Source organism: Ammodytes marinus (assembly GCF_949987685.1).
Source record: "Ammodytes marinus genome assembly, chromosome: 10".
Lineage (NCBI taxonomy): Eukaryota > Metazoa > Chordata > Actinopteri > Uranoscopiformes > Ammodytidae > Ammodytes > Ammodytes marinus.
The window spans coordinates 30,815,520-30,827,539 of record NC_137214.1 but is presented as its reverse complement, the minus strand read 5'-3'; the positions used below and the strand labels follow the sequence as shown (position 1 = coordinate 30,827,539).

General features: G+C 40.6%; 1 protein-coding gene across 1 annotated transcript; it reads right to left on the bottom strand.

Moving 5' to 3' along the window:
• Nucleotides 1-351: 351 nt before the first annotated feature.
• On the bottom strand, nucleotides 352-3,465 carry LOC307256218 (uncharacterized protein). Its single transcript, XM_080035117.1, has 4 exons — nucleotides 3,395-3,465; nucleotides 1,527-1,644; nucleotides 1,147-1,239; nucleotides 352-429 (listed from the first exon to the last, which is right to left on the bottom strand). The coding sequence occupies exons 1-4, from the start codon at nucleotides 3,445-3,447 to the stop codon at nucleotides 358-360; spliced, it is 336 nt and encodes a 111-aa protein (XP_079891243.1). The 5' UTR covers nucleotides 3,448-3,465; the 3' UTR covers nucleotides 352-357.
• Between the last annotated feature and the right edge of the window lie 8,555 nt (nucleotides 3,466-12,020).

The following is a 12,020-nucleotide window of genomic DNA, read 5'->3' as shown; positions in this document are numbered from 1 at the left end:
ACCAAAGTTATGTATTCTTGTGCGTGCTAAACATAGATTCTGCTCTACAGCCAGTGTGTTTTGTTCTTTTTGGACCATATCGAAACAAAAATGGAACCTTTCACCTGCTCTTCCAAAAACGTGTGACAAAATGTGTGTATATCACCTTGTGGTTTGAAGAATATTTGTCTCTCATGTGTAGTCACTGTTTTCAAGTCTGCCATACAGATTTTAGACTTTGGGGGACATCTTATGTTGCTTGAGATGCATGATGATTTTCTGGAGCACCTCAAAAGTGAAAGAAAGGGGTGCTGGAAAAGCTAGGTTCAGGTCAGTCCATGCAAAACCTCCACACCCTCGATGAAGAGGCCAATGTTTTCAGGTGGCTCCTGCGGTCCTTCCCCATGCTTTCGAAAGACAAACTCTGCAATGGCGAGCTGCTCCAGAGTCCTACAGTACATGACACAAAACATCACTGTCATCAATTTGCACTTGTATGCAGTAACTAACTATGAACCTTGTATGGTACAATAATATCACTGGCATTAGTCTTGAGTCCATTTTTGTGAAAATGCACTAATTATTCTAATGAGTAATTCAAGTATACTTTGTGTCTTGATTTTATCTGTATTTTTTTCAGGGCCCTTGACTTACTTTTTCACTATACTAGTACCTCTATCGTATGAATGTACAACAGTACATCAAATAATTTCTAATCATGTTTTGCATATTTGTTGCAATCTAGAGTAGGGGTGTGCACGTGTACATGTGTAACCGGTTAGTAAATCAAAACCATTTAGGTAAAATCAATAAACGAAAACCTTTCTCTCTCCCCCCCGCTAATACAGTTTTTAAATATGTTCTGGAGACACGCATTTATTAATTTTACAAACTATTTGGGGATGATAAAAGCTAGTCTGCCGAATCTGTCTGTCCCTCTGTGTGTGTGTGTGTGTGTGTGTGTGTGTGTATCGGCACTGCAGACAAACATGCGCGCGCACACTAATACACACACACACGCGCAGAGTCACCGTTGGGCATGAGTCACAGCCATGGACGAGTGATGAAAGATTAAAGTTACCCGGTTGACGTGAACTACGCTCGTAAGTAGACCAAACTTTATAACACCTGTTCAACCTGCATAAAAGTGTAACTGTTGAAGCTTACCGGATATTCCTTGATCAAGTCATCTGCATCCTCTCCGAGGCAGATGATGAAGGCTTTCGGTACACACTCCCTCCGAAGAAGAATGTCGTCAGTCTAGGACAACATGATATTGATTAATTTTCAATTCAATCAGTTTCATAATCGAAGACACTCTTAAAACTTAAATCCTACAATTTATTTAAAAATAAATGGACATTTGTAATGCCAGAGTTTCATTAGAAAATAAATGTAAGCTCAATGGTGTGATGGTGAAACATGAGCTGCATATATTAAAGACACTATAATGGTCTGCCCTTGTTATGTATCTGTAAAAGATAGGGAAACTCTGACACCCTCTAAGCTACCAAGGAAACTTGTTTTGTTTGATGCTCCAGATGTACCTGGTCCAAAGTGTCCGTCATTTGGCCTGTTGATCCACCTTTGATCGGCTGACTTGAGTGACTGTAACTGGGCCATGGACCCAGGAACAGCCATGAACCACAGGAACTCAGAATGGATCTAAAACAAATAGTGAATTAATAAAAGAAAATGCAAATTACTTCACTCTGTATACAATCTCAGTATTAAATGTGTTATTATGCTCTACAGCACTTTGCCACTGTTTTGATAGTGGCTATAAGCTTTTTATGGCCATTTGTCACAACAAAGCTGTGTCACCTGACTACATTTTTCTTATCATCACCTCCCTAGTCTGGCTGAACCGTTTCCGCCAGCGTCTAAGCGCTGGCGTCGGCTAACAACGCTACGCCTCCATTGGCTGCTTCCCGGGGCTAGCCCCGCCGTAGATGATTGTGATTGGTTTAAAGAAATAAAAACAGGCCAGCCCAGTTTCCCCCCCGAATAGACGGCTCTAAACGGCATGCTTCCAGACCATACTACTTGCTGTAGTTTGGTCTGGCTTTGCGAGACTATCACCTCCCCAACATGAGTTTTCATTTTCACACTGTTTAATCCTTCTGACGAGAATCCTTCGCACACCTTTATAATGAGGGCTACAAATGGCTTTAAAAAGGACTGTGGCTGAACTGGAAAAACAATTTGCCTGACATAAAAAAAGACATGCCATTGGCAGGGTGCAGTAACTTGTACTCTAACCCTGCGTGGTAAACTGAATGTGGCTACACACAGCCACATTGAAGCCTTATAAATAGCACTGTATTTAGCACTCAATACTGCAGTTTAACTTACCTTTGGGTAGTTCAATTATTTGTGTCCCGGCCTGAAGTAACCACCACCAATCAGGGAAAGAATCATGAAAAGAAAATTAAACATGCATTAATATTAACTAAGGGAGTGGCGTTTCATTTCAATGTTAAGCCAAATGTGGTATAGAAGGAGAAAACAGTCTGCTGCGATATAGCAAACTAATATGAGCTGGACTGGTGAATGCTTTAACCACCGAGAAACGTATAACTATGGGGTTTCACCGCTGCTGCCTCCATGTCAAACAAGCCACAGAGGCAGTTATCACTGCGTTTCACAGTTAGGTTGAGTGTTTGGTTGTCACGAGAACTACATGACACACACACGCAGGAACGAATGGCCCAAACAGACACGCGGGCGCAGTTCAGTTTATTCTACCTGTCCGCTAGCAAACTAATAATGATAGAAGGAATAGTAGTGGTGTTGTTTATTTAGCAGCCGGACTCACCTCCGTGCTTTCATCAGAACGACATGCGACTCTCATTGGTGCTGCCTGAGTATTCATACTAAAAACGTTGATAGCGGATGCGGTGACGGCAGTAACACACACGCACGCACACACGCGCGCACACACACACACACACACACACACACACACGGTGTACTGAACAACAGGCGCACGCAGCTCGGTGGTAAAGAAATGTAAATGTATCTGGCCTTACCAGTAGCCTACACAGCATGCTAACCCGGAGAGCAGAGCACTCAGCACCGCGCGCAAATTACTAACCGTTCACTCTACATGTGTCCGCTGGCAAAATGCAATTAATTACTGACCAGTTAACAGCCAAACTATCACCTTTAAATGCCACGGGAAGTTGTACACACAAGTGGTTTGAACAAATGGCCAACAATTTCTCACAGAATCAGATAAATTAATCGAAAATTATAAGCTAACCTGAAGGACACAGCATGACTTTGCTGGTCCGGCTCAGTTTAGCTTAGTTAACCTTAAGACGAAACACTGTAACCATTACAGGCAGAACATTTATTATCCGACAATTAACATTTCATTTGTAAAACATTACTTTGTCTGTATTAAACTTACCGTTTTGTTGGGGCGCCGTGACCGTGTGCGAGACGAGTGCGAGGAGAAAACATGGCGGCTTCACAGGAAAATTTTAGCTGAAAAAGACGTTGACGTAAACGTCCACGTCATGACGTTAGACAGGAAAACCTAATTGAAGCGCTTTCATTTGCATAAGAAAAGCAAGTCAATGTCAGGTCTATGTAGTACAGTACAATTTCAATTTGATGTAATCCACAAAAGTACGTCGCCATCGCTAAAGCAGAAAACTGAGTCAGACTTATTCAAAACAGTGCGTTACTTCAACTTTTCAAAAATACACTTTTTAGAGTGTAATGTAGAGATGAAGATTGACTCCACGTTTAAGAGACGCCCTTCTGTTATACTTCACATATCATGAGATTGTTACATTTCAAACTTTGACATTTGTTATTGCTTAAAGCTGCTCCGAGGAACTTTCAGTTTGTGTTAATTCTAGCGCCCCCCTTTGGACAAAAGCGGTAGTGTGTTTACTACGCCAGCTGTTGTTCCTGGGTGAGCGTATACCCATGACAAAGGCATTAAGAAAAAACTATATAAAAATCGCATTCTTTGCACAGATGGTCTCGTTTGCTGTTACATGTAATTTATGATCATCAGAGGAACAATGAGACTGTTTCTGAAATATTTAAAAGTTCCTCATGGCTACTTTAAAACCTGATTTGAATACAGTATGTCATGGCTCCATTCACATTGCATTGTGTTCAGTGTCTGTACAGTGAGAGCTCTTCACATCACAGCTACAGAAAACTGAATCATTCTTCTAAGACTGTGTCAGAACTGAAGGGCTTTTATATCAATGCCACGTTCAACTGTCACTCAGCTATCTGTCAGTCACACTCACACACACACACACACACAGACAGACAGACACACACACACACACATAGAGACAAAGACACACAGACACCCACACACACACACACACACACACACACACACACACACACACTCTCACTCACACTCACACACACACACATAGAGACAAAGACACACAGACACACACACACACTCACTCACACACACACACACAGACACACACACATTCACTCTCACTCTCTCTCACACACTTTCACTCTCTATCTCTCACACACTCTCACTCTCTCACACACAGTATCTCTCTCTCTCTCTCACACACACTGTCTCTCTCACACACACACACACACTCTCTCAAACACACACACACTCACACTCTCTCTCTCTCTCTCTCACACACACACACACACAGACACACACACTCTCTCTCTCTCTCACACACACACACACACAGACAGACACAGACAGACAGACACACACACACACCACAGACACACACACACTCTCTCTCACACGCACACACACAACTGAAATGGAAGTCTGCCGTTGCCTTAGAAACCTGATTTTTGGAGGCAGGAGAGTGAAGTACGGAGCACGTCAATCCATCAGCAGCATGTCAACGGAAAATGTGCTGTGGTATGAAGAGAAGTAGCATGACTAGCTGAAATGCTAAATATATAATGATAGGCAGTGGATTACATTTATAAACGAACTATTTTGAGTATTGTATCCTTCTCTAGACAAACAAATACACACACATGACAAAATATAAAAAACCATAGTATATTAAAGGTGCAGTGTGTAATATGACATCATCAAGAAAGTTCTACAAAGTTCTAGAATGCAACGCTCCCTGGGTAACCCCAACCCTTTAGAATAATAACAGAAGCTACAGTGGCCTTCAAGGACAAGAACAATTCTAAATTTTAAACAATGCACCTGATGACATTCCAACTATGACACTTTCAAGATGGCGGCACTAGGCCTTGGTCCAAAATATGCAGAAATATGGACATATATGAGACCCTTTCTAAGGAAAAAAAAATATTCAAATTTTTTTTTCAGCTAGTATGCACTAAATTAAATGTACTTATGGATATTATAATTACTTTCTACAAAATCTGCTAGGAAATAAAACCCAAAATTCTACACACTGCAGGTTTAAGTTTTATGTATGTATAGATCGTAAATGTCAAATGTAGTATCGCCAATTGTATAGATAGATAGTATAGAGAATATATGGAATACAAGAAGCGAATATAATAAATATATATATATATATGTTTTTACTATGGAAAAGGGGTAGGATTAAATAAGTGTATACTTCTTCCTGCTCCTTTTCAGGCATATCACATCAATACAGATAATTTTTTTTATTTATTTTTTATTTTTGTGAAGTCATTTAAACATACATTTTGTTTATTCTATTTTTATGCTTTTCATTTAGTTTTGTATTGTTTTGATATGTATGAAAAAAAAAACACATGCACACAGAATTAAAGCTAAAATGTCTATTAATTGATATATGTATTTAGTAATAGTATTTAGTCCCTTCGAGACAGTTTAAAGTGTCTAGGAGGAACTTTGAGGTTGCGTTCCGAATCGCATACTCTTTCTTTTTTCTATTCTACACACTACATCCGACGATAAAAATAATCTAGTTAGGATGCAGTAGGCATACTATTGGGACATACTTTTACTCTTTTATTTCATCATAACATTGCGCCTTGATCTTGCCTCTTGCTTTTATATCCGTCGCATCCCTGTTTGTTTTCATATGGAGGCTTTGTCGATGTGACGTCACTTCACGTGCGCACTGGATTGTGGGTCAGAATCGCCCAAATAGGATGCACTTTTCAACACTAACAATCTTGGCCGCATGAAGTAGGACATCCGGGTACTTCTAACCATCCTAAATCTGGCCACAAGAATCGACACACACACACACACACACACACACACACACACACACACAACACACACACACACACACACACACACACACACACACACACACACACACACACACATCTCGTCCATAAAGCATTTCCATGTGACAAGGACAATGTGGGGAGTGACATTCTGAGGCTGTTTCATTTCCTTTCAGTATTCATCATATTCAGCCGTGTCACAATCAGTGAATATCTCCTCATGATCCGCTGCCTGTCCGTACTGTGTGTGTGTGTTAAATAAGGGTCAATACCCACAAAGGGTAATAATAATAAAGGCTATGTCTATTTACAGAGCGTAGGCTTTTTTTCAGCACACACACAATACAGACAGGTAGTGGATCATGAGGAGATATTCACTGATTTTCACAAAAAAAATATTTTGACAACAAGCGTTCTCCAGAATCACTGACATAACATTACATTTTATTTAGCTGATGCTTTTATCCAAAGCGACTTCCATTAAGTGCATTCAACAATGAATGTACAAACTCAGAACAACAGGAATCACGTCAGAACTATAGCTTCAAATTGTATTTATTTACTTTTTGACTGACTGACTGACTGACTGACTGACTGACTGACTGACTGACTGACTGACTGACTGACTGACTGCACCTTTAAAAGACCTGAAGTAATTTTTTTCTGGGAATATTTGGTCCATAAAGCATTTCCATGTGACAAGGACAATGTGGGGAGTGACATTCTGAGGCGGTTTCATTTCCTTTCAGTATTCATCATATTCAGCCGTGTCAAAATCAGTGAATATCTCCTCATGATCCGCTACCTGTCCGTACTGTGTGTGTGTGTGTGTGTGTGTGTGTGTGTGTGTGTGTGTGTGTGTGTGTGTGTGTGTGTGTGTGTGTGTGTGTGTGTGTGTGTCCGTACTGTGTGTGTGTGTGTGTTAAATAAGTGTTAATTCACAGCCTAGGCTCTGTTACCCTGCATGTAAACAAAGGGTGTGTAGTGTTAATAAAATGGGGCCCATTGTAGCTAACAACATGCCTATTTACAGAGCCAAGGCTGTGTATCAACATCAGATTTTTTTTCAGCTCACACACAGTACAGACAGGTAGCGGATCATGAGGAGATATTCACTGATTTTGACCAAAAAGTGATTTTGACAACAAGCGTTCTCCAGAATCACTGACTCCAGTCGATGGGGGGAGAATAAAGCCAAATGAAACGTGCAACATGAGATATTGATTGTGGAAAAAAACAAAGTACAAGGAGGACAAGAATCAATATGGGTTAAGACTCAGTCATTTATGGGGGCGGGACCTGATAAGCCTTTGGCTTCTTCCGTCTCCCTTCGGACAACACAAAGTATGATGTATGAATATTTGCAAGAGAAAATTGTGTATTGTGTGGAATTGTCCGAAAGAATACTAAATAAAAAATAAATAAATAAATACACCTTTAAAAGACCTGTGAAGTCATTTTTTTCGGGGGGATATTTGGTCCATAAAGCATTTCCATGTGACAAGGACAATGTGGGGAGTGACATTCTGAGGCGGTTTCATTTCCTTTAAGTATTCATCATATTCAGCCGTGTCACAAAGCGCCGTAACCTTGACGACCGTATTGACTATTGATAAGATTCTGAACAGTTCTATAATACACTGGTAGAGGTCAAACACCCTTTAGTCTATGATTCAATTATAGTATTATTTTTTATTATTATTATTTTTTTGTCATTTTCAAGCTTTATTAGATAGTACAGAGTTGAAATAGGGAGACATAGAGAGAGAGAGAGAGAGAGAGAGAGAGAGAGAGAGAGAGAGAGAGAGAGAGAGAGAGGGGGGGGATGACCTGCAGTAAAGGTCCACGGGTCGGATTTGAACCCGGAGCCAATATGGTACGCCCGTATTATAAGTCTTTCAAATGTGGAAGATTTTAATTAAACGTTTGATTTGTGATGTAACGTTTTGGTCTGTATTTCTTTGAGTTTATGAGTGAGAACAGTCATGTGAAAAGGCTTCTGAAAAGTGGAATATTAAGGTTGAAGTGCGTAACTTCTGTCGCCCAGAAACAACACTGTCGGTGCATCTACATGAGGTAAAGCCTTCAGTGATGGCACATGGATTTTATACCTTCTGCTGTACATCCAGGTTTTTTTCTTAGCAGTAGAATCAACAACTGAAACATTTCTTGGGCTCTTCTTGGGGATTTTCTGAGCTCCTGCACCAGTGTCAGGGAGGGGGGGGGCACCAGTTTGTAAACGCTGCCATACTGAGAAATACAGAGAGAGTTTTATTGAGCTGATAGGCTTAATCAGACAGACACACACACACACACACACACACACACACACACACACACACACACACACACACACACACACACACACACACACACACACACACACACACACACACACACACACACACACACACACACACACACACACACACACACACACACACACACACACACACACACACACACACACACACACACACACACACACACACACGTTTGCTGTCTATCCCCCCTGCTGACTTGCTGGTATAGTTGGAGCAAACAGTCACACGCTGAGGTACATGGCGGTGTGTTGTATTTACATATTAAACAGGAGATGGAGACTTGTGCTTTGTAAGATGTTAAGACACACAGTCTCCAAGGCTTAAGACCCTAATCAGATATAACCCAGGTTTGACAACAGAATCAAGTCAACTTTATTGCCAATTTCTACAATATGTACCAGACATACAGACTTATCCAAATATATTTATCTCCGACCCACGGTGAAATAAGAACAAAATAATAAAATAAGATGAGATCAAATAAGGAATATATACCTTAATATGCAGAATGTGCAAACATTAAGGCGAAATCAAATGGTATAGAAAAGTAAATACAATGAAATGTGCAAAATGACAAACATTATTTTCAATATGTGTAATATGCAGTAAACTGGAGAAATTGTAACATTAAAGCTGGGGTGGAGGATTTGGGGAGAAAATGGCAGTTGGGATAGAGATTTGAATCCAAAATACCTCAACCGCTCCACTTGTTCTCTTTGGTCCCTCCCCTATGGTCCCTCCCTGACACGCTCTACACCAACAAAGTCGTGCCAAAGTGAATGGACAGTCCCAACAGCCAATAAGAACAGAGAATCGGAGCCTCGCTCTGATTGGTCAAAGTGTACAGCTCATGTTAACTTTGACCAATCAGAAATCACATACCACAGCTTTAAGAGGGCACTGATATAAATGAAAAGTATTCCAGAGAGAATGGACTTTTCTGAAAATAAAGAATTGAAGTCAAGACCAAAATAAAATTCACTCTTGAGCAGACAATATTATGGATGTGAAATATTTATAATCTAACATTAGGATGTGCCATTAACCCATTGATGACTGTGGCAATCTAGGATGCATGTCCTTAATGCCTGAGGGTTTTCTGAAAAAATAGTATGAATTGTCAAGTCTACCAAAACCTTAATATCTAAGCCTGTGTAGCACATAGAAACATGAAATAAAATACATTTAAAAGGTAAGGTTCACAGGTTTTATTTAAACATGCTCCCTTAGCGCTTACAAACCAACGCATTTTTCTAAAAATTGTTATTTTCTATTGCAAACACAAACCTTATCTCCTACAGAACATTTCGCAGTCGACATGCTTTCGTAGGCGACAGGGTAACACATTTTCATGATTGTGGGATTTCTATGTCACACACAACAGAGTCGGCAACCACGGTTAACGATAAGAATTGTTATTTTTAACCCATATTGATTTTTGTCTCCATGTGTCTTCCCTTTTCAAACTCAATATATCATGTTTCACGTTCCTTTAGTCCATTCTCCCCCATCTACTTGATTAATTGATTTTCTTCCGCCATCCCTTTCTCTCCATTCACACAGGTTTGGTCAATTTAAAGTTGGAGTCAGTGATTCTAGAGAACGCTTGTTGTTAAAATCACTTTTTGTAAAAATCTGTGAATATCTCCTAATCATGCACAATACCTGTCTGTACTATGCAGACTATGTGCAATACGTTAATACACAGCTTAAGCCTGATTTATACTTGTGCGGCTTTGCGCCTCTGCGTTCTCTGCTGGCTAGCGCGGACATCGAACGTTCTCATAAACCGTTGGTAGTAGGGCGGCTGTGGCTCAGTTGGTAGAGCGGGTCGGCCGATGATCAAAGGGTTGGAGGTTCGATCCCCGCCCTGCCACTTGTGTCATAGTTGTTGTGTCCTTGGGCAAGACACTTCACCCACCTTGCCTCGTGTGAATGTCGATAGTTAGCCTGCTGCTATCGGTGTATGAATGAGTGTGTGAATGGTAACGTGTAAATGGGAACAGGTCTCCCTTGCAAAAGAGTCTTCGGACTCAATGGGATATACCTGTATAAATAAAGGTTAAAAAAAAAAAAAAAAAGTAGTTTCGCCCGTGTCGCAGATTGCACACTGCACTTTTCATGTAAATCGGCGTAATCCGTCGCTAAACAAATGAGAACTGGAAGATTTTGAGTTTGATGCTAATTAGGAAGCGCTCCTGTGCTGTTGAAATCCCTCCGTGTTGCTCTGATGCCCAATCAAACCTCTGCGGCGTCTGGCGCGTAGTCACAATTTTCAGTTGGTGCGCGACGCGGCTCAGCGGGGTCTCTGCGCACGCGTTACCGCACAAGTATAAATCAGGCTTTAGGCCAGGGGTGTCAAACTCATTTTCACAAAGGGCCGAATTACGACATGATAATCACACGAAGGGCCAGACATGTCGCTTACTGACATGCCTTCTTTTTATTCCAAAAATCAAACAACATATCTAGGTATATAACCTGCGATAGGCTAGGTTTCATTTACATATTTTGGGGGACAAATTATAGGTGGGGAGTATGGGGGTGCTCCCCCAGAAATTTTTGTGCGTCAAACACTTAATTTCCTGTATTCTGGTAGATGTTTCTGTTTTCTGTGCCTTTTCTGCATCAATGTATTGTGGAAATGTCTTTATTTTTGTAAAGGAAAAGACAACATTCAGGTTCCTGGTGAAACAAATATAAAGGACTATAATGCAGTAAGGCTCTCAGGCATCCTGGATTGAGCCACAATATGTTTTCTCTTGGATTTTCCAAAACTTTCTGCACTTTCAAAACATATCACGTTTTTTTATTTTATTTTTTTATAGGAATCATGACCCAGCACCAGTGTTAACTATTTATGACACTTTACATTGGTAATGAAATGCAAAGCCACCATTGGAAATGAAAGGGGTGGGCTATCAGCGGCTATCTAACGTTAGCTAGTGAGCTATATTGTAACTTGAGGCAAAAGTTAGAAACCAGATAATGTTAGCATTCATCCTTAGATAGTTGACACAATCAATCATCATATTAGCATGCTATTTAGCCACATAGATTGGCCTATTTACAGCCATTAGAAAACTGACATCTTTTCTTCAATGCAAGTTCATCAATTCATGGCTTAAAATCCTGAGCTGTGGAACTTTCAGCAGACATTCCTAGTGGTAAGCTGTGCGAGTGTCCTAACGGTTGGGAGCGTGTGCGACGTGCGGATATGGCACAGGCTCCGCATGAGAAAAAAAAAAAAAAAAAAAAAAAATCATATTTTTTTTATTTTTTTTTTTGCGGGCCGAATTTAATGGAATTACCGAATTGGTTCGCGGGCCAGATTAAATATTGAAACGGGCCAGATTTGGCCCGCGGGCCAGAGTTTGACACCCCTGCTTTAGGCTGTACGTAAACAAAGGGGGCCCACAGTTGTTAGCAACATGCCCGTTTACAGAACCTAGGCTGTGTACTGTGTATTATCACTGGATTTTTTTTTCAGCGCATTACCAGTAGCGGATCGTGAGGAGATATTCACTGATTTTGACA

What these genes read in the sequence shown, in the direction of transcription:
- LOC307256218 (XM_080035117.1), bottom strand. Translation starts at nt 3,447, where the DNA reads ATGTTTTCTCCTCGCACTCGTCTCGCACACGGTCACGGCGCCCCAACA. An exon ending in TGACGGACACTTTGGACCAG is followed by an intron (nt 1,240 to 1,526) that starts GTACATCTGGAG and finishes ATGTTGTCCTAG; the next exon opens with ACTGACGACATTCTTCTTCG. An exon ending in ACTTGATCAAGGAATATCCG is followed by an intron (nt 430 to 1,146) that starts GTAAGCTTCAAC and finishes CATGTACTGTAG; the next exon opens with GACTCTGGAGCAGCTCGCCA.